The sequence below is a fragment of the Ambystoma mexicanum genome, chromosome 9 (genome assembly GCF_040938575.1).
Source record: "Ambystoma mexicanum isolate Mex_15411 chromosome 9, UKY_AmexF1_1, whole genome shotgun sequence".
NCBI lineage: Eukaryota > Metazoa > Chordata > Amphibia > Caudata > Ambystomatidae > Ambystoma > Ambystoma mexicanum.
The window spans coordinates 803,408,304-803,435,129 of NC_090931.1; the positions used below are offsets into that span (position 1 = coordinate 803,408,304).

At 45.9% G+C, this 26,826-nt stretch overlaps 1 protein-coding gene across 5 annotated transcripts in view; it reads left to right on the forward strand.

Moving 5' to 3' along the window:
* NCKAP1 (NCK associated protein 1) overlaps positions 1-26,826 on the forward strand; it is a 1,877,983-nt gene that overhangs the window by 949,362 nt on the left and 901,795 nt on the right. For all 5 annotated transcript variants that reach the window (XM_069615779.1, XM_069615776.1, XM_069615777.1 and 2 more), the window contains one exon: positions 7,395-7,534. In XM_069615779.1, coding sequence (XP_069471880.1) covers positions 7,395-7,534 — 140 coding nt within the window. The remainder of the gene's footprint in view (positions 1-7,394; positions 7,535-26,826) is intronic.

Here is a 26,826-nt window from a genome sequence, read left to right on the forward strand (position 1 = left end):
ACATGCCACCTAACTCCTTCTGTGTGCTTCCTGCTCTCACATTCCCATCTCCCTTTCAACACACCCTCTCATCTTCCAACGACAAACCAGGGTTCGGAACCCAAGGCATGTGCATATTATGCCATACCCTCTCTGACAAGTAGCTGTCCCGATTGACCACTGTAGTGATAATTGGAGCAGTATAACTTCACATTTCACAACATTACGTTACAAATAGCCAATCTCCCATCCCAACTTTCCAGTTTACCTGTTTTAAACTGTAACCATGTGAGTGTCCCTGAAGATGTCTACATGTATGTCCTACAAATGTGGTCTCTTTTCCACAAAGCATTTATACATGTCCTAATTTGTGGGGAGTGGGAGCAGTAAGCCCTGACCCATCACATGCTCCCCCTTCTCCCCAACAACGTCCCAAGGGGTAAAACTTTCTTGTTATTTCGTTTGTTTTTTGTCTAGAGACTCTGGGCTCTCTAGGGGAAGCAGGGGCAGAGCAGGCACCCAAAATTTTATTATAGGCAGAGGCAAAATTATTTAGGCCCCGGGGAATTTTTCTTTTTGTCCTGTGTCAGAAGTGTGAAGTCTAGAGTCCAAGATGGCTGCCGATAGGAGAGCACTGTAATCGATGCTCTCCTGAACCTCAAGACCAAAAAGAATGAATAGCTGAGCTCAAAACACCCTCACCAGGCATTTCGGAAAGTAGAGATACGGCACGGACAGGTGGGGGCCCGCAATCTTTGCATCTGAAGAATAGGAACGACGTGGGAAGCCCCTTGAATTTGACATAGCCCTGCAGTGGCTGGCCAGTGTATGAGGGCGCCGGAGCAGAGACCAGTCATCCAGAGACTCCAAGTGCAGAGCTACCCAGTGGCCCAGAAGCGGGCAGGAAAGCGACAGAGATTGCAAGTGTGCAACCACAACGCTAGTACAGGCAGAAGAAGAGTGGGACCGCCAGCAGGTACTCTTCCCCCGGTCTGGCTCCTCCGGTGGAGACCTTCTGGCAAGCAGAGGAAAGGAAAAATATCTAGCAAGCAAAAGACATGCCGTGAGGGAGGAACCACCACAGACTGAGACCAACCAGGGGGACGAGGCGCACTAGGCCTGCTTCAGGAGCCCCGGACAGGAGTGGGGCGCATCCCAGTAGAGCATAAGGCCCGGACCCACAGAGAAGGAGGTTGGCGGGGGAGGGAGCCTAAGGGAGGGCAAAGAAGCCAGCATACGTAGAGATGTGGGAGCTGGGCTCGACGGTGGGTATGCTGTCCAATTGAGGGCCTGTGGCAGACAAGGCCCCCCCCAGGGGAAAGACATCTTAACACTTTCCCCCAGCTATAAAAACACCCTCCACCCTCCCCCAAAGCACATTCCTGGAACGGGGTACACACTGAATGTTATAAGCTGCCACGATTTTAATCCGGACCCCGAGAAGAAGGGTTGTGCAGGCCAGCTCCTCTACAAAAGGAGTGCAAAGGAAGCACCCTGGAAAAGCTTGCCACTCAGTAGAGAAAAGGGAAAGAGGACAGGGTACCAGAAGGGAACTCCCCACTGGCGGCCTATAACGCGTCCAAAAACAGGGGAAAGGAGCCACCAACTCCCTCGAAGGGGACCAGGAAGCCCCAGGAGAGCAGCTTGCAGAATGTGTGTGGTAAGGAAGCCAACTCCCTCCAAGTGGCCCAACAGAACCAGGACCAAATGGACCATGGGGGACTGCAACCAGAACAAGACCAGGATCAAACAGTTACGCAACCACTTCTTAAGCAGTACTTTAATGACTTTGGTGAAAAATTGTAAACACGGTCCAAAGGCAAATGGATACAATGAGAGAAGATCTGGCGGAGGTCTTGCAGGATATAAAACGGGACGTAAACAAGATGGAAGAAAGGGTGGACCCTAATGAGGGAGCAATCCAAGAATTGATGGAAGACTCTAGGAGGAGAGAGACCTTGGTGGAACAACTGGCAAACACGACCCACAACCTTAAGCTGCAGGCTGAATACCTATAAAATAGATTAAAGAGGTCCTAGACAAAGACCTTGAGGGAGTGGTCAAAAGCATCTTCACTGATCTCCTGGATGCAGAGGATCTGCCAGAAGTAAGAATTGACAGAGTCCATAGAGTGTGCCCGCCAAGGACAGACCTGGGGGCAAGACCAAAGGACGTCAGAGAAGCCCTGCACAACTACACAATGAAGGAAAAGATCTTGCAAAAGTCGAGAAAGATTAAAGAAATATCCTACAATGGTGCTGACATTCTCCTCTTCCAGAACCTGGCCCAGATAGCTCTGACTGAAAGGAAAAGAATGGCCCAGTCCTAATGGTGCTCCTGATGGTGCTCCAAGACAAAGATATTTGTTATCGCTGGACCTTACCGTTTGGCTTGGTCTTCAAGTGGCAAGGAAAGCACCATTGGATAGCCTCCTATGAAGAAGGGGCACACATTTTAGGGATCGAAGAGGAAGGTCAAACCCCAAGGTTCTCCCCCCAGCGAAAGCCCAAAGCGACCTCAAGAACTGGGAGTGGTCGACGGTGAGACCTAAAAGAACCAAGAAGGGGGATTTCAACCGCAATTGATAGGCCTTGCATTGAGAAAACGGTATAAGAGGTACAATGGCCTCCCTAGAGTGCATGCCTAAGGATGGCGAACAACAGGGCTTACACTGAAGGTTCTGGGGGGATGGGGAAGGCGGGTGGTAGAATCCGGAATGGGTTTGGGTGAACCCCCGCAGAGGCACACGCTGGGGGCAGTAACGGCTCAATCCTCTAGAGGGCGATTTGAGGGGGGCTAGAGGCTGGTTGAGCTCGCCCAGTGAAGGGGAAGGGGTGGAGGCAGGGAGAGGGGGAGGGAATGGGGGCCAGGAGGGATGCAGAGGGAGGAGAAGGGAGGGGTTCCTACGAGGAAGCAACAAATACAGGATCGCCCTCAATATAAGGGTTAAACACACTAGACTCAGCATTATCTCCCTGAATGTTAATGTGTTAAATTCCCCGGTGAAAAGGAGGAAAATTGAAAGGGATTTACGGAGGCAGGGCCCAGACATACTAACCTTACAAGAGACCCATGTACAGACCCAGGATAGGGACAGAATGGGAATACAGGGCTTCCGTCAAATATATCAATCCACTGACAAGAGCATGAAGAGGGTGGGGGGTGTTAATAGCCCTTCGGAACGACCTGGACCTTACAGTCACAGAGACTGAGAGGGAGGTCCAGGGGAGATACTTAGCCTTGGATTTGAGGGGGAGGTATACACAACAGCTACTATCTATGAACCCAACACGGGACAAGGGGCCTTTTATCCAAAAATCAATGGTCAAATTGGAACGATTTGCGAACGGCCCATTAGTCTTGACAGGGGACTTTAACCTGGCCTGGGACCCAGCAAAGGACAGGAGTTAGAATATCTTTGGGGTACAGGATAAACCATCGAGAGAATTGATGGAGAAAATTGAAAGACTAGTATTGGTGGATGTATGGCGGGAAAGGGCAGGGGACAAGGAGGCGTTTACTTTCTTTTTGCATGGCCATCACTCGTCCCCCAGGATAGATTATGGATGGACATCCCGCTAACTTCTACGTAGGGTATGAGATGTAGAGATGGGGGCAATAACACTGTCAGATCATGCTCCCATGCTTCTGACAATCAAAAGGGGGTCGGGTCCCCCCGGACTGTGGAAATTGAGATCCCACATTCCTGTTTAAGGACAACACCATAAGAGAGGAGATCAGGAAAGGAATCGATGGCTTCTTTGGAGACAACTGCAGGGGCACATCCCAGCAGACGAGGTGGGATGCGTTCAAGGCGACAATTAGGGGGAAGATCATCGCCCCCAAGGCTTGTAGGGACCGAGAAACTAGACTTGTTGACAAAGATCTAGAGGATTCACTGAAGGAGGTAATGGCCCTGATGGGTGTGGGAGCGAGTGGGGAAACAAGAAGGGAATATAGGGCCATAAAGGGCCAATTGGACATAATACAGGCCATGGCGGTGGAACGTTCCTTATTATTCCTCAAACAAAAATACTGCATTAAAGCAAACAAATCAGACAGGCTTTTAGCTGGGATGTTGAGAAGGGAAGAGAAGGCTAAAACTATACTAAAAATAAAAGTGGACGGGGGGGGGCGGAGTATGAGTACTAAAACAGAGGCCATTGCTTGGGAGTTCTCTAGATACTATACTGAGCTCTACAGTTCACAAAATCCACCTGAGCAAAGACAAGAGGGATACATAGGAAAACTCTGGAACAAGACATCACTATGTAAGAGTTGTGTGGGGACATAAAATCACTACCCCTTAACAAGTCTCCAGATCTGGACGGATTCACCTCCGAGTTTTATAGGTCTTTTAAGGAAACATTGTTACCATACCTGGTACCTCATTTTAATGAATTCAGTAAAGTGGGGCAAATCGCACCATCCATGGAAGAGGCGAAGGTAGTCCTAATTCCAAAAGCGGGCAAAGACCCGACCATGTGTGATTCGTACAGGCCGATCGCTTTAATTAACTTTAATGCAAAGATATATACGAAAGTCCTAGTGAATCGCCTAGACCAAATCCTCCCACGTATTGTGAGCACCGACCAATCAGCCTTAGTCAGTGGCAGACAGACGAGTGATAACACAAGGAGGATTGCGCATCTCATAGAGTAAGTTAACAAGAAGAGTTTCCCTACTCTTCTAGTTGCTTTGGACGCCGAAAAAGCCTTCGATAGGGTGGAGTGGCTGTTTCTACTCCTCACTATTAAGAAGATGGGATTCGGTGAAAACCTCTTAGCAAAGATTAAGGCTAACTACCAGAACCCATCATTACATATAGCTATTAATGGCCAATTAACGGAGGCCATTAAAGTACAGCGGGGCACAAAACAGGGCTGCCCCCTCTCGCCATTACTCTATGCAGTCCATCTGTAGCCCCTACTGGCTGCAGTAAGATCTAACAGGGAAATAGTAGGGGTATCATTTGGGGGAAGGGACCATAAAATAGCCGCCTTTGCGGACAATGTGTTACTAACATTAACATAGCCTGATGTCTCCCTTGAAGCCATGGACAGAGAGATGCAAAAATGTGCGTTAGTCGCAGGACTAAAAATAAGCATCCACAAATCTGAAGTCCTGAACCTGACGATACTGCGAGAAGTAGAAAGTAAGCTCAAAAATGGGTCCCATATAGATGGGTCGAGAAGGCTATAACATATTTAGGTGTTAAATTGACGAAAACAACGGAGGAGTTCTTGTTTGCTAATTACCTGCCTCTTCAAGTCTGCCTCCATTCCCAATGGCGTACTTTGGCCTGAATGTGGATTGATCTCCCTCGCATGTCGATGGGAAGGGAGAGTTTTATCCAATTATAGCAAGATTACTAACTCACCAAGCAATTCTTTATACCAGGACTTGTGCCTCATGATTAAGGTTTGTAGCTCCGCTTCACTTATGGAATATGGAACAAATATGGAAAGAATTCTAGGTGAATTGGGTGTTGATATTAATGATCTGTACATGAGACTCGTAAAAAAAAAAGCTTTTTGAGCGTGATTTGATGCATACAATTGAGGTATTGTAAAAGTTGAATTCTTATTCTGAATACTATAACTACCCACGCAAGAAGCCATAAAGAACAAACTGATCGACTGGGGCCTGCTAGCCATAGCATGGTTAGGTAGAATGAACGTCCTGAAGATGGTCATCCTTCCCCAGCTGCTGTACTGCTTCACAGCCCTCCCAACACAAGTTCCTGCCTCCTTCTTTAGAGTCCTCCAAAAACACACTGTCAGATTTGTGTGGAACAATAGGAGACCGAGAATATTGAAATGGGCAATGATGTCAAGGAATAGGGGTGGAATGGCGGAGCCGGACTTTAAGGCGTACTTTCTGGCAGCACAAACGTGAGTGATCAGGACTGGTTGAGGGACGATCAGGACAAGATATGGAGGGAAATGGACAGGGCAGTGGTAGGAGAGAACTTAGAGGAAGTACTATGGAAATCTTAGGGCGATAGGCCATCCAACATCTTTCCATATCGGGGGATTCCTGGGACGAACTAAGAAAGTGGGAACAAATTACCACTTTTCTGTCCCCACTTACACCAATTTTTGGCAATCCACAATTCTCCGCGGAGGCGAGAGGAAAGGGATTTAGTAAATGGCAGGAGGGAGGGTGTCACAAGATCCCTGATATGTTTGAGGGACCAGAAATCAAATCTTTCACTTGATGCAAGGCGGACTTGGGGTGGAAAAAGGGGAGAGATTCAGAGGCACCCAAATAAGACACTGGTTGCTGCATCCGTCACTGAAGGAAGCAGTGATGCGAACCCTATCTCCATTTGAGAAATATCTATTGACAGACTCTGGATACAAACATATAGTGTCAACCATTTACTTAAACACCAAACAGGAGGAGGGACCAAGGCAGAGGAGATATATGGCGAACTGGCAAGGGGCAACAGGGTTACTAATAGATGAAGCGGATTGGAAAACACTGTGGGCCAAAATTCCCAAGTTCACAAGCAAGGTCCCTTCAGATTCAAGAAATATGGGTAAAACCTATGCTACTATGGCACCTAACCCCAGTAACAATACATAAATTGTACCACTTAGTGCCCAATTTATGCTGGAGGGAATGTGGAATGGAAGGAACCTGGAGCCATATCTGGTGGGAATGCCAGTACATCCATGTGTATTGGGGGGAGTAATACAGGAAGCAGTAGAGGAAACCCTGGGAGTGAAGGGAGGAGGTAACATAGGCTTGGCACTGATAGGCCTAGGTGAAACTTTGGATGAACTACACTCGAGGGCGGAACACAACCTGTACGTGGTCCTGGTAATGGCGCAAAAGTGGAAGTCAAAAGATCCCACCCATTCGTGTTCCATTGGAGGAAGAGTATGGAATTTCGCAGCTCTGGAATGGATATCTTACTCCTGGTAAACCACCAAGATTATCTAGCAGATTGGTCCAGGGTTCTGTGGTTTTTACAGAAGGGAACCAGGGGGTCTTGGTGCCCGAGGAAAATGAGTCTTTTGGGACTATTGTAATTACTCTGGGACACTTGCACACCAAGGGACCTAGACACGCCGACCTCTTAAAAAGAAGGGGCTTCAACAAGCAAATGGAATTTAAAGCTCAAAGGAAGAGGGAGATATGGAAGGAGGGGGGGAAGTGACGAACGAATGATCAAAATCGGACCGGGGTAGGTGGGGGTTCACTTAATGTTGAAATGTTTTGAAAATGCCAATAACAATTTACTTTAAAAGAAAGTGTGGAGTCTAGAGAGGGCAGGCTGTAGGGCCACGAGTAAATGTCTGCACTGTATCTTTTTAATATTTCCACTGTTTCTTTATTAGATATTGCATCTGTTTCTTGATATTTCCTTTTCAAAGGTATGTTCTTTTTTCCCTTTACTTCTGTAGTTGTTGCCAAAGCATTGCGCCAAAACCATTAGCCAAGCAGTAAATAAAAAGTCCAAAAAACAGACTGGTAAGAAAGGGGAACCCGAAAGGGAAAAGCCAGGAGTGGAAAGTATGAGGAAAAACAGACTACTAGTGACCAAGTGAGAGCATCTTTTTTTTCCACTTTACAAATTTGATCTCAATATTCTATTTTTATATGCGTTATTTACCTGAACCTGTCTGAAAAAATATAATTGCAATGTGTTGTTGTGTTTTTGTGTCCAGTATCTTTGTTTTTCTACATTATTGTCAGACCTGATGGAGACATCTTTAAAAAATGTTAATTTGTATTGGATCCTCTTTGCTATTAGCTGACTTTACATGTCAACCTCAGTTTTACTGCCTTTTGTAGCAGCTAAACATCACTTTCTATTTTTTTCAGTAAGCAGTCTGACCCAAAGGACTTCCACTAAATAGAATTGTCGAGTAAAAAAAAAAAGTTTACTTTTGGATGCGTTGGACATGGACTGTGTGCAAAATGATTTGGCTTAAAGTTCTGCTTTTTGGGGACGGAGACAGCCTACCAACAATACATCCTTATGAACTAACCTAATGCTGCATACTGCGTGGCTCGGGGGGGGGGGTACATATTCATGAAACAAATTTGGGCATGCATCACCGGTACATTTAGTTGTGCAGACTGCCATGGCTAACCAGAAAACAACTTTTTCCCTTCTCTGCCACTGACTGGGAGAGTACGAGTCTAGATGCATGGGGAGGAACGTTTTTGGCTCAGCAAGTCTTTGCTTCAGATGCATAAATGCCTCTTGTATCATGGCCACATTTTCATTTGGGCTTTGGTCTGACATCTCGGAGGCAGCAGAACGCATCCCTGAGGGTGATATGTGCGATGGTTTTGAGGCCTTGATGTAGAATGCCAAAGCGAGCTCCGCCATATCCTCTAATCAGGCATAGACACAGCAGACCATGTAGCCAGAACAATGGCCACCAGTACTGTTGCTAGGAGATCTTGTGGCAGAGAACATAAGGTTTTGGCCCAGATTTTGATTTGGACATGTAATTTGACCGCCTCAACCTGTTCACTACAAAGGTTGATTATGGGAAGGCGTTTGGGTCAAAATTACACCTTTGAGAATGTGACATATTGAAATGAATACAGGATGCAATGAAATGAGTAAGGCATACATTGAGATGACTATAATATGTATCGAAATGAGTATAACATGTATTGAAATGAGTATTACATGTATTGAAATGAGTATGACATCAACTGAAATTCAGTGAATAAGACATGCATTGAAATGAATATGACACATGTTGAAGTGAATACGATATGCAATGGAATGAATATGACACCCATTGAAATTAATATGACACACGTTGAAGTGAATATAACACCCATTGAAATGAATGACACACGTTGAAATAAATATTGCACCCATTGAAATTAATGACACACGTTGAAGTGAATATGACAGACCTTAAAGTGAATATAACATGCATTGGAATGAATATGACATGCATTGAAATGAGACGGACATGCATTGAAATAAATATGACACCCATTGACATGAATATGACAAGTTTAGTGAATAGGACATGCAATGAAATGAATATGACATGCATTAGAATTAATCTACCATGCATTGGAATGAATAAGAGGCATTTTGCAGTGGATAGGACATGCAATGGAATGAATATGAAACCCATTAAAATGAATATAACACATATTATATTTTAATATTCATTTCAATGATTGTCATTCATTTCAATGCATGTCATATCCATTTAAATGCATGCTCGGATTACTAACTGGTAATCTTCATTAGTCCTAGTCTTACTCCTCCTCATCCCAGTACTTACCTTTGAGTAGGTTCCGTGCTCACTAGAACTCTTCTCTTTTCAAGCCCTCCACTGGCCGCCCCTCCCCTCCCAGTAGGTATAACCTCCCAACCAACCAGCCCACAGCAGTAATCCAAAGCCTGGGCATGAGAACCTTCATTCAGGGAAGTCCTCGCCCCAGTACGGAAGAGTAAGACTAGTATGGTATGGTATGGTATAGTATGGTAATGTTTATTTGTAAAGCGCCTATACACAAAGCATGTGTTTCAAAGCACTCAAGGAGGGAGGGGACAAGGGGAAAAAGCAACAGTCATTCAGAGGCCTTGAATTTCTGAACAATACAAATCTGCACAGGCAGAGTAAGTGCATATAATACAATTAACAGTGTAGATGACAGCAAATCGGTCTGACGACGATTCTGCAGTTTTTCCAAGTGCATTGAGGTGCCACCATACAACGAGGGGACAAGGGAAGACAAATAGACGAATCTTCAAGGCATGGTTCGTTCAGATCATGCAAGTGCAAGACAGTATAGGAGAGGGGAGGTGGGTGGGGGAGGACAAGTGCAGGGGTGAGGGGGAGTCCAATTGCACCCAGTCTGTAAGAAGCTGAGGTAAGTGCTGGCAGATGCCACTCTCATGGGTCATTGACCAAGGTCAGTAACGATGAGGCAAGTGAAAGGCCCAGAGGCAAGTGCGAGAGGACTGGCGAGGGTGCCCGGGACCTGTGAGACGCTGAGGTACACCCTGCGGCTTGTCAGCAAACTTTGCGGAAAAGAACAGAGAGTGGGATAAAGTGGAGAAAGAGGTTAGCAGGGTAGAGGGATAGAGAAGGAAGAAGAGAAGAGGAATGTCTTAAGGAGTTTCCGGAACATAAGGAGATCAGGCTCAAGACGGAGGGCAACGGGGAGGCTATTCCATAGGGAGGCCCCTGCTGAGGATAAAGATCTCCCTCCAAATCTCTGCTTGGCGAACTGGCTCACTCGCAGAAGGTTGGAGGTAGATCAGCAGAGGGCTCGGGAAGGACAGTCCCATGCCCCAGAAACCCTTGTAGACAATGCAGAGGGTCTTGAACTTGATCCTTGCAGACACAGGAGCCAGTGGAGGAATTTCCGCGCTGGAAAGATGCGGTCCATGGGCTTATGGCCAAGGATAAGTCTTGCGTTTATGGTCTGGATGAGTTGCAGAGGGTGCAGAGCAGAGGCAGGGAGTTGAGAAAGAGGTTATTGCAGTAGTCCAGCCTTGAGAGAACCAGGACTCTGGAGACAGTGAGTCACTGGGGGAAGGTGAGAAAAGGAAAAGTATAGCTGAGGAGGTGCAGCTGGTAGGTGGACTTTTTAGAGATGTCCCAAATGCGAGTGAAGGAGAGAGTGCAGTTGAAGATGACCCCAAGGTGTTTTGCCTTACAGGTGGGTGCAGGTGCAGGGCTAAGGGAGGCTGACCAGAAAGAGAGTGGGAACGTGGGAGCAGGAGTCCTGATGTGAACGATCTCAGTCTTACTGGCACTGAGGCAGGAGTAGTTTGCAGCACACCATGGCTGAATTTCGGACAAACAGTCAGATATGAGCAAGGTATAAGAGGTTGCTCTGGGTAGCCTGAAGGAGAGTTGCGTGTCATCAGCATAACACTGGAAGTTAGAGATGAAAGTGACAATCACACATGCCAGCGCAGCCATGTAGGCGTTGAAGAACCAGGGGGGTAAGTTAGAACCCTGGAAAACACCACAGGTTGAAAGAGTGATAGTAGAAAGAAAGGCCCCAAGTTCAACCTGGGAGGGACGGTCAGAAAGGAATGAGGTTACCTATGCCAGAGCCTGACCAGTGATTCCCAGGGTGTCACGGAGACGTGCAATCAGGATGTTGTGGTTTATCATGTCAAAGGCAGAGAAGAGGTCAAGAAGAATGAGGACAGCGGGGTGTTAGTGTTGATGTATAAAAGCAGGTCTTCACAGGTATTCAGAAGAGTGGTTTCCGTTCCTCTGGATGCTCTAAAGCCAGACTGATGGTCGTGGAGGCAACCAGCAGATTCAGTGTTGAGGGCGAGCTAAGAGATAGCCAGCTTCTCTAAGAGTTTGTCCAGGAAGGGGGTAATAGAGATAGGGCGGTAGTTTGCCGGAATGGAGGGGTCGGCAGAGGGTTTCTTAAGCAGAGGGTGCACAATGGAGTGCTTAAGAGAAGATGGGTAAACTCCAGTGGCAAAATAGAGATTGCAGAGATCAGCCAAGGCTGGAGCAAGAGAGTCAATGTTGTACTTAATGGTTTTGGAGGGGCAGGGGTCCACCTGTTTGGAGGAGGCCTTCATAGATCAGACTTGTCTGGCAACCTCATCAGGTGTATGGGATTGAGAGAAGAGAGGAGAATTGGTAGAGTGGCAAAGGGAGGCTCCAGAAGTGTTGGTGTGGAAGCGAGAGAAAAAAGGATGTCTTGTGTTTTTTCAGTGAAGTGTGCAGTCGGGGCCGAGCAAAGGTCATGGGTAGGTGTGACAGAGGAGGAGGGGATTAGGAGGAGCGGGGGGGATATTGAAGATTACCAGTAAGTAATCTGAGTATTACCTCCACATCCCTCTTTCTCACCCAGGTACTTACCTTTGAGTTGTACCAAAGCAGAAGCAGGAAGGATGCCCATGCCCACCACAAAAGACACAGACACCAAGGGTAATGCGAAACCCACCCAACACCAATTTATTCAAGATACAGAAAAAAGCCAAAGGCATGCTGATCATGACTCCTATCACCACCTCAACCAGACACAGCCTCTAGAACACCCACACCAAAGGAAGTAGACTGGAGCCCCTCCATGTTGAGTTGGTAATGCAGAATTAATGCATTTGGTGTAGCCCATGTGGCAGCTTGTCAAATATCCAACAAATGTAGCCCCCGCAGGCGTGCCCAGGAGATGGTCACCCCTCTTGTGGACCGACACTGGACCCAAACTGCAGTACAGAGGCCCACAGACTCATAGAATCAAAGGTTTAATCCACCGGCTAATTGTTGGAATGGAAGCCTGGCGACCACAGCCCCCTGATCAGTGAGACAAACGGACTCTCTCTGGGACAGATAATGTAAGACCGCCTGCTTGGCATCCAGACAATGCCAAGCCTCCTCCTTAGGGCAGGATAGAGCAAGAAATAAAGCTGAGATAACCACTTCCTGAGACCGATGGAACCAAGAGGCGACCTTGGGCACAAACGATGGGTCACAGCCCAGCACCAAAGCCTCCTCCTGGACCACTAGAAACAGTGGCCTACGCAAGAGGGCCCCGATTTCCCCCAAATGCTGAGCCAAAGTAATGGCAATAAGCAAGGTAGTCTTCAGCGTCAAATGTTTCACCTCCACCTCCTCCTGGCTAAAATGGAGGCTTCTGCAATATGGACAGGACCAAAGGAAGGTTCCACAGGGAACCCCAACTGGGCCCAAAGGAGGAGTACCTGCTACCCCTTTCAAGAGCATTCATACCAGAGCCTCGCCCCCTACCGGAGAGGACCAGGAAACCTGGAAAGCCTGAATGGCAGACCACTGAGAACAGAAAGTAGAGACCACCAACCCCTTCTCCGCCCCTTCATAAAGAAATTGCAAAATGTCTTCGGGCCACACTCCAGTGCCAGGACACACTTCAGGTAACACCAAGCCAGAAAATTAGCCCAATGACGGTCAGAGGACTTAAGTGTAGAGGACTGACGCACCCTCTGAACCATCCCAGCCATTGCAGCTGAAAGGCCTAATGCCAGGAGATCCCTCCTCTCCGTTTCCAGAACCCACAACGGATGAGAGAGGAGAAGGGGGACATTGACCGCCCGCAATGGAGACGGCCACCTGAGCAACACCCAAGGAGAAGCTAACTGCATCTCCAGTAGGCCCGGGAACCACCCCCTCTGAGGCCAGTAAGGGACCACCAGGATGAACACGCACAGAGATGATCTTATTGTGCTGATGACCTGCAGAATCGGGGGATTTGGAGGAAAGGCATAAAGAAGTTCTGGGGGCCAAGTCAAAGGAAGAGCGTTCCCCATCTCCTCCCAAGCTCCGGGGGCAGAGTCCTCAAGCAAAACCAGGAAAGTTGAGAGTTGCAGGTGGATGCAAATAGGTCCATCCAAGGATGCCCGAACAACCGAAACACCACCTGAAAAACATTGGGATGAAGAGACCTCTCCCCTGAGACCGGAAACACCCTGCTGAGCTGGTCCGCAGTCACATTGTCCACCCCCTGGATATCGACCGCTCTAAAGGAGACCAGATGCGCTGCGGTCCAGGTCCAAATGGACAAAGCCAGATCATCCAAAGAGCGGGACACCGTACCCCCTGATGGTTGATGTAAGCTAAAGCTGAGGGGTGGTCTGTTCGTTCCAGAACATCCTTCCCCTGGATCGAAGACCACCAAAGTCCTTATAACACCTGGCAACTCCTTCCAATTGGAGGAGACCAGCTTGAAAAGAAAAGAGCTCCAGTGAGTACGGAACGTACTCAAAGGTAAGTACTGGGAAGAGGAAGAGGGACATGGAGGTAATCTCTTCATTCAAATGGATGTTATGTTAATTTTAATATATGTTACATTCAGTTCAATATGTGTTGTATTCATTTCAATGGGTTTCATATTCATTCCATTGCATGTCCAATTCACTTCAACATGCGTCATATTCATTTCAATGGGTGTCATATTTATTTCAATGCATGTCTTATTCATGCTAATGCATGTCCTATTCACTTCAACGTGTGTCATATTCACTTCAACGTGGGTCATTCATTTTAATGGGTGTCATATTCATTCCATTGCATGTTCTATTCATTTCACTGCATGTCTTATTAATTCCAGTACATGTTATATTCACTTCACCGTGTCATATTAATTTCAAAGGGTGTCATATTCATTCCAATGCATGTTATATTCACTTCAACGTGTGTCATATTCATTTCAATCGGTCTCATATTAATTCCATTGCATGTCCAATACACTAAAATGTGTCATATTCATTTCACTCGGTGACATATTTATTTCAATGCATGCCTTATTCATTCCAATGCATGGTATATTAATTTCAATGCATGTTACATTCACTTCAATGTGAGTCATATTCATTTCAATGGGTGTCATATTCATTCCATTGCATGTCCTATTCACTAAACGTGTGTCACATTAATTTCAATGGATGTTATATTTATTTCAATGCATGTCCTTCTCATTCCAATGCATGTTCACTTTAAGGTGTGCCATATTCATTTCAATGGGTGTCATATTCATTCCATTGCATGGCCTATTCACTTCAAAGTGTGTCATATTCACTTCAACGTGGGTCATTCATTTTAATGGGTGTCATATTCATTCCATTGCATGTTCTATTCATTTCACTGCATGTCTTATTAATTCCAGTACATGTTATATTCACTTCACCGTGTCATATTAATTTCAAAGGGTGTCATATTCATTCCAATGCATGTTATATTCACTTCAACGTGTGTCATATTCATTTCAATCGGTCTCATATTAATTCCATTGCATGTCCAATACACTAAAATGTGTCATATTCATTTCACTCGGTGACATATTTATTTCAATGCATGCCTTATTCATTCCAATGCATGGTATATTAATTTCAATGCATGTTACATTCACTTCAATGTGAGTCATATTCATTTCAATGGGTGTCATATTAATTCCATTGCATGTCCAATACACTAAAATGTGTCATATTCATTTCACTCGGTGACATATTTATTTCAATGCATGCCTTATTCATTCCAATGCATGGTATATTAATTTCAATGCATGTTACATTCACTTCAATGTGAGTCATATTCATTTCAATGGGTGTCATATTCATTCCATTGCATGTCATATTCAACGTGTGTCATATTCATTTAAATGAGTGTAATATGTATTTCAACATGTGTCATATTCATTTCAATGGGTGTCCTACATACTTCAACGGGTGTCATATTCATTCCATTGCATATCGTATTCACTTCAACATGTCATACTCATTTCAATACATGTTATACTCATTTCGATACGTATTATAGTCATCTCAATGTATGCCTTATTCATTTCATTGCATGTTGTATTCATTTCAATATGTCACATTCTCAAAGGTGTAATTTTGACCTGAACGGCTTCCCATAGTTGATGAATCACTGCAAACATTCCAGACTTCAAAGGGGACTGTGAAATTGCTGGCACTAGCTGTCTGACAGCAACAATTTGCTAACCCACCTGGCAGGGGTTTTACCCCTTCGCCTCTTAGGCCCACAGAGGAAGAGGTTAAGCTCCTTCTGGCAAGCAGTTGCTGCACCGCCTAAACAGGGGCAGGAGTAGAGGTACCTCCAGAGGCGTTTCTATTTTGTTTATTTTAATTTTATTAATTGCTTTGGTTCCACAAAACCTTTGCAATAAAGAACAATGATTTAAAAGACTATCACATTTTTTTAAAGATACAAATACAATACAATTTAATCAGTTTAAAATTCACAACACATAATGAAGATAAAAGGTTGGTTTAAAATGTTAAATGTGAAAGGTATTTGAACCGCGCACCGTCACCAACGGAATTGGTCCCCAGGCGCTCTGGCGGATCTGTAAACGATAAGGTGGGATGGGTTAGTAAGGTGAAGAGGGAGTAGGATAGTGAGAGAGTGGTGTTCTGTTGGCAGCTACAGCTCGGTATACACCAGATACTGAGCTTTGGTGCAGGTATTGGATCGGTGTCAGTCTGCTTGTGCTGTTGCTCCGGCTTATGTGTTGTTGCAGTGTTGTGAAGTGCATGCGGCTTTTGGTGCGAGAGATGGTTGTGCGAGTTTGAGTGAGATAAGTATGCAGAGTTTGAGGTTATGTTGGTTAGGGAATTAATCAGATTAAAACAGTGATACGATAAGAAAACAGCCATTTGATTGGTGCAATACAATGGAGATGAGTTTTTTAATAGAGATGTCTAAGGACAGTTTACTATTTAAAATTCTAGCTCAGAAGCACTCTGTTTAGAAAGCAGACCTCACACACAAAGCGGCTGAAGATCTGCCAAGACAGGGCATTCTATAATCAAGTGAAAGAGTTTCAACGCTCGTTGCATAGTACCTACAAATCCTCTCTGAACGGGGAAGGCCTGGTCTTGCACCAAAAACATCTTTAGTCGGAAAAAGATTCAATTTAAAACGTAGCATATCAAATCTTTGTTGTCTAGATGGATGTTGTCTTAGATAAAAAGGCAGAATGTTAAAAGCTCTTATTTCATATTTGAGATAAGAGTCGATAGGACATAGCTAAGTCTCTATTTCTAATCCAATCAAATTCGAAAAGGAGTTTTTTATGTTGGTTGACAAGATCATCAAGCTAAGTTGATCCTCTGATTATCAAGTTGTCATTTACCCAATCTCTCAAAACTTTCCACAGGGTTGTGAACAGTACCGTCCGCAATTCAGACATTAAAGAATTTTCAGGGGGCTGCATGATGACTTTAAATAGTAGCAGTCTCCTCCAGTCGACACCGATCTGAAGGGAAATGAGGCCCATCTAGTGGCAGAGGACTGCAATAGGGCTTCCCTTTGGCACTAAAAGCAGCCTCTTCGATATCATAGACTTAAGTTTGTCCCATTGGTTAGTTAGAAAACCTATGTCTGCCCCTTACATGGAAATGGTAATATTTAAAGACCGAATGAGCTTAGAATCTTCCATATTTTTTATCAAAAGCCGATTGTTCGGAAGAATTGAAGCTCATTTTATTTGTCATCCTAAATTAGTCCATTCGACCTGAGTGTCATTCAAAGATTTTGACTCCTAAATATTTAAAACTAGAAACCACTTGCAAGCGTGTGTGGTTAATAGACCATTTCAGGTGTTGTCTCCTTTTTTGTGTGTAATTTAACATGACTATTTTTGATTTAGGCACATTCAGTTTTAAGTTTAGAGATGTAAAATAGGTGTTAATTTCTGTCAATGATCTTTAAAGACCGATTGGGTTCAGTCGAATAAGACTATATCATCTGCATAACCTAGATAATTGTCAGGTTTCCAGTTTAGGTGGGAAATTGGTATTTTACGAAGAGCCTTTGCCAGCTCATTTATATAGAAGTTAAATAGAAATGGGGCAAATGCACAACCCTGGTGCAAGCCACAAAGAGTATTTCCATCTAGAATAATTACCCTTTTGATCCAGTCGAATTTTCATTTTGGTGTCTGAGTGTAAGGCATTTAGCATTCCAATCAATCCAGAAGGACACCCTGAGTCACGCAGTTTTTGCCAGAGAACAGAACGATTTACTCTGTCGAAAGCCTGGGATATGTCTAAGAAGGCACAATAGATAACCCTTTTCTCCTGGATTGCCTTTGATTGTTGTAAATGAATTGCCAAACAATTATGAGGTGCATTTGAGCTAGGTCTAAAGCCGGACTGGCATTTATCAATGCAGCCATTTTTTGATGCCCAAAGCTGCAGTTCTCTCAAGATTAACACCCCGAAGATTTTGCTCGATGAATCCAGCAGTGAGATGGGGCAATAGTTGGAATTAACCTATCGCCCCTCTTGTATATGACCACAATCAACACTTCCTCCCAAGCGGAAGGGAGATAATTGGACTTCAAAATAACCTGGAGAAAATTTATTAGAAAAGCAGACCAAAGGTTAATGTTAGATTTCAGCGTGGCATTTGCCAAGCCGTCAGGACCTGAAGCATTAGAGGCCTTACTTTTTCTAATCATATTTATAACATCCAACAAGTCTACCTTCATATCTCTCCACCAGCAAGTATCATACTAAGGGGGTTCTGGGACTAAGCCTAGTTCGCAGTATAATTCAGAAAAATGTGCCTCCCAGCATTCTGCATTAATTGGCTGGGACTGAAGGGATCCCTGGCGTAAAGGTTCTTTCACCAATCTCCAAAAAGAGCTTGCGTCTTTATGTATGATGGAGCCAAGCATAGCTTCAGTATCTCTAAAATATAAATTAAAGTGGAGGCGTTTCTGTCTCGATTGGGCCCTCCGCTGCCCCTTGTGCGAAGCCCCTTTGAATCACACTTCACCATCCCAATTGGGATACCCCAATTCAGTAAGGACTGAATACTTGCCACATCCGATGCCTGGGCCTTATAGGTCTTTCACCAGGATACTGTTTCCCTTTTTCTCATCGCCCTCTAGACCACCCACGGATGACTGGTGCCTGCCACTGGTTCCTCTCTTATTGGAGGAGATGCATCAGCTACTGGCAAAAGGGGCCAAAGACCCAGTACCCTGCTCAGAACGAGGCAAGGGCTGGTATTTAACCTATCTTCTGAAGCTTAAGGAAGACTGGTGAACTCTGTCCCATCTTGGACCTGAGGCTTTTGAACTTGTACTTGTACAATGACAGGTTTAAGATGGTCACCCTAGTCCAGATCCTTCAGGTTTCTGACTTGCAGGATTTGCTGGTCTCCCTGGATCTCCAGGATGCATACTTCCTTGTTCTGATCCATAGGAAAAACCTGCTATTCAAAGTGGAAAACTCCACTACCAATTCAATGTCTTGGCCTTCATCGTTTCTTTAGTGCCCAGGGTCTTCACCAAGCTGCTGGCAGTGATTGCGGCTCACCTCACAGTGCAGGGCATTCATGCTTTTTCCCATCGGGACTGGTTTGTCTGAGCTCGCTCCCCAGACCAGACGTCTGCACAACTGTATCATACGTGCAACTTGCTGCACTGCTTCAGCTTCTCTGTGAATGCCAGAAAGTCACAGGTTCCACAGTCGAGCTACTCCTTTTCAATGGGGTGGTCTTGGACGCTCGTCGGACCGGGCCTTTCTACCAGAGGACAGAGTGGCTGACATCTTGAAGATGGTACGTGTCCAACCACATGAAAAGGTTCAAGCCTCAGGCATTCTGCAATTGGTAGGTTTTATGGCCTCCTGCGTATTTGTAGGGGCAGAGATTTTGCTCCAGTGGTTTGGCAGTTGCCAGTGGTCTCGGTTTCAGGGATGTACTTCATATCTTCTTCAGGCCTCAGCAAAATTGTCCAAATATCTGGTATGGTGGTCCCAAAAAGACAACCTACTGAGAGGTGCATTCTTTTGACTACCCTGTCCCCAACTGGCTCTAGTCAAGGATGCGTCCCTGAAAGGCTGGGGCTCTCACATACAAGATCGAATGGTGAGCAATGTCTGGTCTCCATAGGAGTACCGGAAACACACAGGTTTGCTGGAGTTACGGGCCATCAGACTGGCCCTGGTCACATTCGACCCTTCTGCAACTAGTAAAACAGTGTTGCAATGCACTACCTGAAGAAACTAGTTGGTGTGAGCGCATTGCATCTATTCAGAGAAGCAATAGGATTGCAGTTCTGGACAGTGTGTCTGACTGAAGCTCATCTGTCAGGCAGGGAGAACGTGTTACCGGATGCCCTTAGACAGTCTTCGAACTCCCACAAGTGGGCGCTCTGTCAGGATGTCTTGGAAGCTGTGTTCTCCCGTCAAGTCGATCTCTTTGCTTCCCGTCTTAACAGAAAGTGCAGATGGTTCTGCTTGCGAAACTTTCCTTGACTGGGTGCTTTGAGGGGACACACTGTTGATTGGGACTTCGACCTGCTCTATGCCTTCCAGCCAATCTGTCATTCCTCAGTAGGCTTTACTTGTTCAGGTTTATGATGATCCTGATCGCTGCGGACTAGGTCCAGAGAATCTGGTACCCAGAGTTGCTGGACATGGCCATCTGACCTCCCTGGTGCCTCCCGGAGAGAACAGACCCCCTCTCCCATTCAGAAGGGCGAGTCCTTCATCCGAACCTCAACAGCTTGAACGTGCATGCTTGGCTGCTGAATGGTTGAGGTATAAAGAGTGGGATTAATCGCACAATACCCTAGACATGCTCCTCTCTGCTAGAAGGCCCTTTTCTAAATCCACTCATGCCTGTAAGTGGCATATGTTTTCAGCTTGGTGCTGAGAGAGGGATCACAACCATGTTACCTGTTCTACTAGCTCTGTTCTGGATTTTCTGCTTTCTTTGGCCTGGGTGGGCTTGCAGCTTGGCTCTGTGAAGGGGTATCTTGCGGTCAATTTAGTTTTCAAGAGAGCCCTGGAGAACGGCTCTTTTTATCACGAGTCATGCCCATTCCTTAGGGGTCTTTTTAAGGTTTCCCCCACGCCAGTTTGTCCCGGCATGGAACTTCAGTTTTGTGGTATCATTTTTAATGGGCGCTGAATTTGACTCCTTTCATTCTTGGTCATTCAGGTTGCTCACCCCTAAAGGGATGGTTTGCCTAAAATTTATATTTCAAAAATAGATAGGCAATATTAAAAAAAATATACTTGCACTTTTTTTTGTTTTAATTCCTATGTAAATTTTTTAGCTATTCAAGCTCAAAATTTGCAAAAGCAAGCATGTGGGTGCATCCATTTTGTGAAATGGATGCCCGCCTGTGCTGGCTTTTGCTTTTGCGGCACTAATGAAGGATAAGCCACCCAGCTGTAGTATACAAAAGCTACCACTGGGTGGCTTTTCCTTCATTGGTGCTGTACGCGGAGGACGGGGACCGGAGACTACAGGCATAAAAGATGCAGCTGCATCTCAGTAAGTGCTATTTTTTTAATAAAAATAAACACTAGCTGCGTTTTTTTTCTAAGTTTTCCGGGCTGGAGGAGCCTGGAAAACTTAGAAACAAAACCGCAGCTTTAAAAACATTGTATTTGTTTGCGGTAGCTTTTGAAGCGACTGCAAACATAAATACAATGTTATTGTGTTTGAAAACCCTCTTTCAAACAAGATGACCTAACAGACATCTTAGATAAAGGGCTTCAAGAAGTCCCTTTTCATGCAGCATTGCAGAGAAAAATATCTACAAATTAGGAAACAACTGAGGTTATCCCTGCAGTAAATAAAAAACTCTGTGAAGTACAGAGTGTCAGCCTCAGACCCTGTATACTTAAGTAAGCTTCCAACCCCAGAGAGCTTAATAGTGCAGGCTGTGACGTCGTCCAGTAGTAAATCAGCATGCCCCACTATACCACAAGATAGAGACGACAAAAAATGTGATGCCATGTCAAAAAAGATCTTTTCAGCATGCAGCATGGCACTTAAGTCTGTTAACGCCACTTGCATGCTAGCGAGATTCAGCCACACCCTTTGGGAGTGCGCTTCATCAGCGGCTGACCGTCTCCCTGAAGGGGAGGAACGAGGCGCATTATTGAATATCAAGGATGGGAAGGATGCGATGTGCGAGTCCCTCCAAACAGGTCTCGACTCTGCTGACAGCATCAGCAGAGCCATGGCGGCGAGTACCACAATCCGCAGATTTGCGTGGTTGCGTAAATCTGGTTTTGCTCCTGATGTACAAGCCAGACTTCTGAATATGCCAAATCCCTTGGAGCTGCAATTCGTCAAACTCCAAATCGCCCCACAGATAAGTCCTGGAGGGGGAAGCCCTTTCGTTTTTACTCCTAATTCAGAAAAGGCAGAGGGCAGCCAGCTCAAAGGGGCGAAGGACGATTCACTCGTGGTGGACGGGGCAAAGGTACCAAGTCTGCATCAGCAGGTGCTGCTTTTCCCTCAGCATCTGCGTCAGCCGCTCCTAAACCCATCTGAGATCTCTTCACACAAGACACCAGTAGGAGGCAGGTTAACTCAACATCTGACAGAATGGCAGGCTATTACGTCAGATGCTTGGGCATTGGAACAATTGCCCAAGGTTACTGCCTGCCTTTCCTACATACTCCTCAGTCATCCACTGGGGAACAACTCTTTGTAGTTTCCAGACCCGCTCCTTATGCAGGAAATGGACGACCTGCTAGAGAAAGGTGCCATAAAACCGGTACCAGTAGCGGAGAGGAACAAGGGTTGGTACTCCCCCTACTTCCTAATACCAAAGAAGGACGGAGGATTGAGACCCATCTTGGACTTGCGATAATTGAACAAATTCCTTTGGAAGGACAAGTTCAAGATGGTAACCCTTTCTCAAATCCTTCAGGCCCTCCAGTTTCAGTATTGGTTGGTATCTCTGGACCTTCAGGATACTTACTTTCATGTGCCAATCCATTGCAAGCACATGAAGTACCTGAGGTTCGTCATTGGCAGTTGTCACTATCAATTTCGGGTTCTGCCATTTGGGCTAACCTCCGCCCCGAGGGTCTTCACCAAGTTGATGGCGGTTGTGGCAGCAAGTGTAAGGAGGGAAGACATTCATGTCTACCCCTACCTGGACTACTGGTTGATCAGAGCAGTGTCCCCGGAACAAGCTCAGATTCATCTAGATTACGTTTGCCACTTCCTCCACAAGCTGGGCTTCTCCCTCAACTCAAAGAAGTCACAGGTGAAACCATCACAGAAACTCCAGTTCATTGGAGCAGTCCTGGACACGTCCCTGAGAAAAGCCTCGCCACCAGAGGTGAGGGCTCAAGATATTTTTCAGATGGTGACAAGATTTCAAAATGCCCAGCGTCTACCAGCCTTTGACTTTTTTGAGGTTGCTCGGCCTCATGGCATCCTGCATTTTTCTAGTGCCAGAGGCTCGCCTGAGAATGAGATATCTCCAGTGGGCGCTAAGGACCCAGTGGTAGCAATTCTCAGGAAGAATGTCAGATCTCCTACAAATCCCGAACAGAGTAGCACGAGACCTTCAGTGGTGGGCCTGTCGGGAAAACATCTTGAAAGGAGAACCATTTTGGCAACCATGGCCGGAGATAACAGAATTCACGGACGCCTCACTCACGGGGTGTGGAGCCCATGCCAACAATTTACCCATCAGTGGATGATGGTCTCCATCGGAGTCCAGACTACACATCAACCTATTACAGCTGAGAGCGATCAGGCTAGCACTGAAAGCTTTCCTGCCATCAGTACAGGGGAAAAATGTTTGATAATGACGGACAACACAGTGGCCATGCACTACCTCAACAAAAGAGGAGGAGTAGGGTCACTGCCACTGTGCAGAGAGGCAATGCAGCTCTGGTTCTGGGCAATACAAGAAGGAATCCCTCTGTCGACAGTTCACCTAGCCGCATAGAAGAAAACAGAGGCAGACCAAAGTCTCCTACGAGTAGGAACTAGCTCAGGAAGTCCTTAAAGAGATCTTCGCCCTTTGGGGAACCCCTCAGGTGGATCTGTTCGCCACCAGTGTCAACCGGAAGTGCGATGAGTATTGCACAAGGGAATTACCCCCGAGAGGAGCTCTAGGGGACGCGTTCGTAGTGGACTGGGAGTTTCCACTTCTGTACACGTTTCCTCCAGTCCCCGTCATTCCTAAAGTGATCAGGAGGTTGAGGAGATTCCAGAAACCCATGATTCTATTTGCCCCTGATTGGGCCAGGAGAACCTAGTACCCGGATCTCCTAGACATGTCCATCTGTCCTCCGATTCGTCTTCCACAAAGAGAGGATCTTCTCTCGCAAGGGGAAGGTCCGGTTCTCCATCTGGATATCAGGATCCTCAACCTTCACGCTTGGTTTCTGAAAGGTTGAGCTACAAAGATTGGGACCTTCCGGATGACGTAATGGAGGTGTTGCTTACAGCCAGAAGGCCAGCAACTAAATCTTTACACTGCTGCCGTTGGAACAGATTTTGTATCTGGTGTAGAAATAAGGATATTGACCCTTTTTCATGTATCACACCGATGGTGTTATCCTTCCTACTATATTTGGCAAATTCAGGCCTTCAAGTTGGCACAATCAAGGGTCAGTCTTTAAGCGCACGGCTGAGGAACCTTCATATTTCAAGTTGCCCCTAGTCATTCAGTTTCTGAAAGGGTTGACTAATTTTTTTCCCCAACTCCTTTTCAATTTCCCCTGTGGGATTTAAATCTAGTCTTAAGATTTTTAATGGGTACTCCATTTGAACCTCTTCATTCCTGTCCATTAAGGTTTCTCACTCTGAAAACTGTCTTCCTGGTAGCCTTAACTTCTGCCAGAAGAGTGAGCGAACTACAAGCTTTGTCTTGCAAACTTCCACATACCATCTTTCACAAAGATAAGCTAGTTCTCCAAGTGAAGCCGAATTTCCTCCCAAAGGTTGTCTCAGAATTCCATATCACACAAAAGATAACCTTGCCTTCATTTTATCCTCCTCCTCTCCCAGGGAAAGAGGAAGAGAGATTGCAGAGGCTGTATCCAAGGCGTGCCTTGAATTTTTACATTAACAGACTTGCTAGGATTAGACAAGCAAATCAGTTGTTTGTGGGGTATGCAGGGTACAAACTAGGTTTACCTAACACGAAACAGACCATATCAAGATGGATAATACTAACTATCATGGAGTGCTATAAATTGGCAGGAAAAGATCCTCCTCAACACCTCGGGGCTCATTCAACCAGGGGTATCGCAGCTTCGTCAGCTCTCCAAAGAGGAGTTCCAATTAAAGACACATGTGCGGCTGTCACATGGTCGTCTGCACATACTTTCACCAAATTTTACAGTCTAGATTCCTCCACTAGCCAGGAGACTAAATTTGGAAAAATGTGCTGCACTCTGTGCATCTTTAAAGAAATCGTGTTTTACTCCCGCCTCCTTTTACACTTTACTGCTTTGGGAGTCTATCAAAGATAAGGAATACGTGGGAGGACACAATCCATTCGAAGAAAAAGTTACTTACCAACTGTAACGTTCTTTCGACTGGATGTTCCTCCCATGTATTCCTCATCTCCCCTCCCATCCTTTTCCGCGGTAAAACTTCCCTTGTAGTTGCAGCCTACGCTCCTTCAAGGGTACTAACCATCTCATACTGGGTGCAAACAGCACCTCAAAACATAACTGAGCAACGGACACTGTGCAAGACTATTTATACCTATGGTGACTATTTATACCTATGGTGACCAACTGCTATCTTCCTGCGCTCCACCTAGCACACAATCATGCCCATAGCCATCTGCAAGCTCGCCGCCGCCACCACCACACTGCTCACTCTCCTTGCTACACTCACTGCTCACCAACCCTACACATCAATCCGCCCTCAATTTGCACTCTTGCCACACAGCCCACCCCCCAATCCAACACAACCCGCTGCCCCGGACACCTCACAAACTCATTCACATCGCACCAACACAACCCCTGCACCCCGGAACACTAGAATGTACAGACTGGATAGACTCAGAGCTCGCACACAGACCACAACATTCAGCACACAACCCCCACCCATTGAACTCAGAAACTACAGACTGAGCTCCCATATCCTCTCCAAACACATCCCTCACACTGAACACCCTCTCACCCACAAACAACCACACACTAACCAAACCACACCCCACATTATAACCACACATAACACATCAGTCGTGTCTACCACCCTCACCTCCACAATCACACCTCACATCAAATGTGCCCTCCTCAATGTTCGATCCCTCCCAGCTCACGCATCTGATATTCATGACCTCCTAACTAATAACATTGACCTACTAGCCATCACAGAAACATGGTTACATGAAGCATCAGGCCCAGCCGTCACTGTTGCACTACCACCTGGCTTCACCATACTCAGACAAGACAGACCTGAACGAATAGGAGGTGGAGTAGCCTTCATCTACAGGGAGAATCTTCAGCTCCGACTTGTTAGCCATTCCTCGACCAACAACTCTGACCTCTTATCGACCAAACTCTCGCTGTCACCCAACAGCACCATCAACATTCACCTACTATATCGCCCTCTAGCCTCCACCCCTGACTCTCAGGAAAGCATCATCCACATCCTCAGCAATAACATCAAGCGTTCCACCAAAACCCTTCTAGGAGACCTCAACCTGGGATTTAATGATGCTAAAGACAAATCTGCAGTCGCCCTCTCCAAAGAACGCATTCAACGCATGAATCTCCAATGCCAAATCGCACACTAAAGAGATCTTCGCCATCTTCAACAAGCTCATCTCCCCCCCCCAATACCTCAGATGAAATAATCAAAGATGAAGCGTGGTGTGCCAGCATTCAAACGGCCATGCTGCACAAAATTGACCTTCTCCAAAAGAAAATCAAAGACCATTGCAAAGCACTACCTAGACAGACCGGTACCAAGCTTTCTAACGCCCCACCCTCCTCGTCCAAACCCACCATACCTGACTTCTCTTTCAAGGGATGTCACTGAAACAGAAGTTAGCAATCTACTAAAAAATCTCAAACTCTCCCCCTGCAAAGGCAATATCTGCCCACCTAAACTTGTCAAAGACTGCGCAGATTGCTTTGCGCCGCTCTTTACGGCTTTCATCAATGCATCTTTTAAAACAGGCATTATCCCTGCTAGCCTCAAAGCGGCTTGGGCCGGCCCCTCCTAAAAATACCTATCCTCGACCCCATACAACCAAACAACTACAGACCAATAACCACAGTGCCATTCCTCCTGAAATTACTGGACAAAGCTGCACATTGCCAAATCCAGCACTTTCTGGAAACCCACTCCATCCTTGGAACAAGGCAATCGGGCTTCCGGAAAGGACACGGCACAGAAACAGCCCTGGTGGACCTAAAAAATCAGATCACCCAAATCATGGACAAGGGCAAGCCAGCTCTTTTGCTCCTTCTAGACCTCTCGGCCGCTTTCGATCTAGTTGATCATAAGACCCTCAGCTCACACCTCACACACTCTGCCAACTTCTCTAAAGAATCAGCACTATGGGTCACCTCCTTCCTAGAGGGTAAAGCCATGAAAGTCTTCTCGGACATCGGCAACGGCTCTC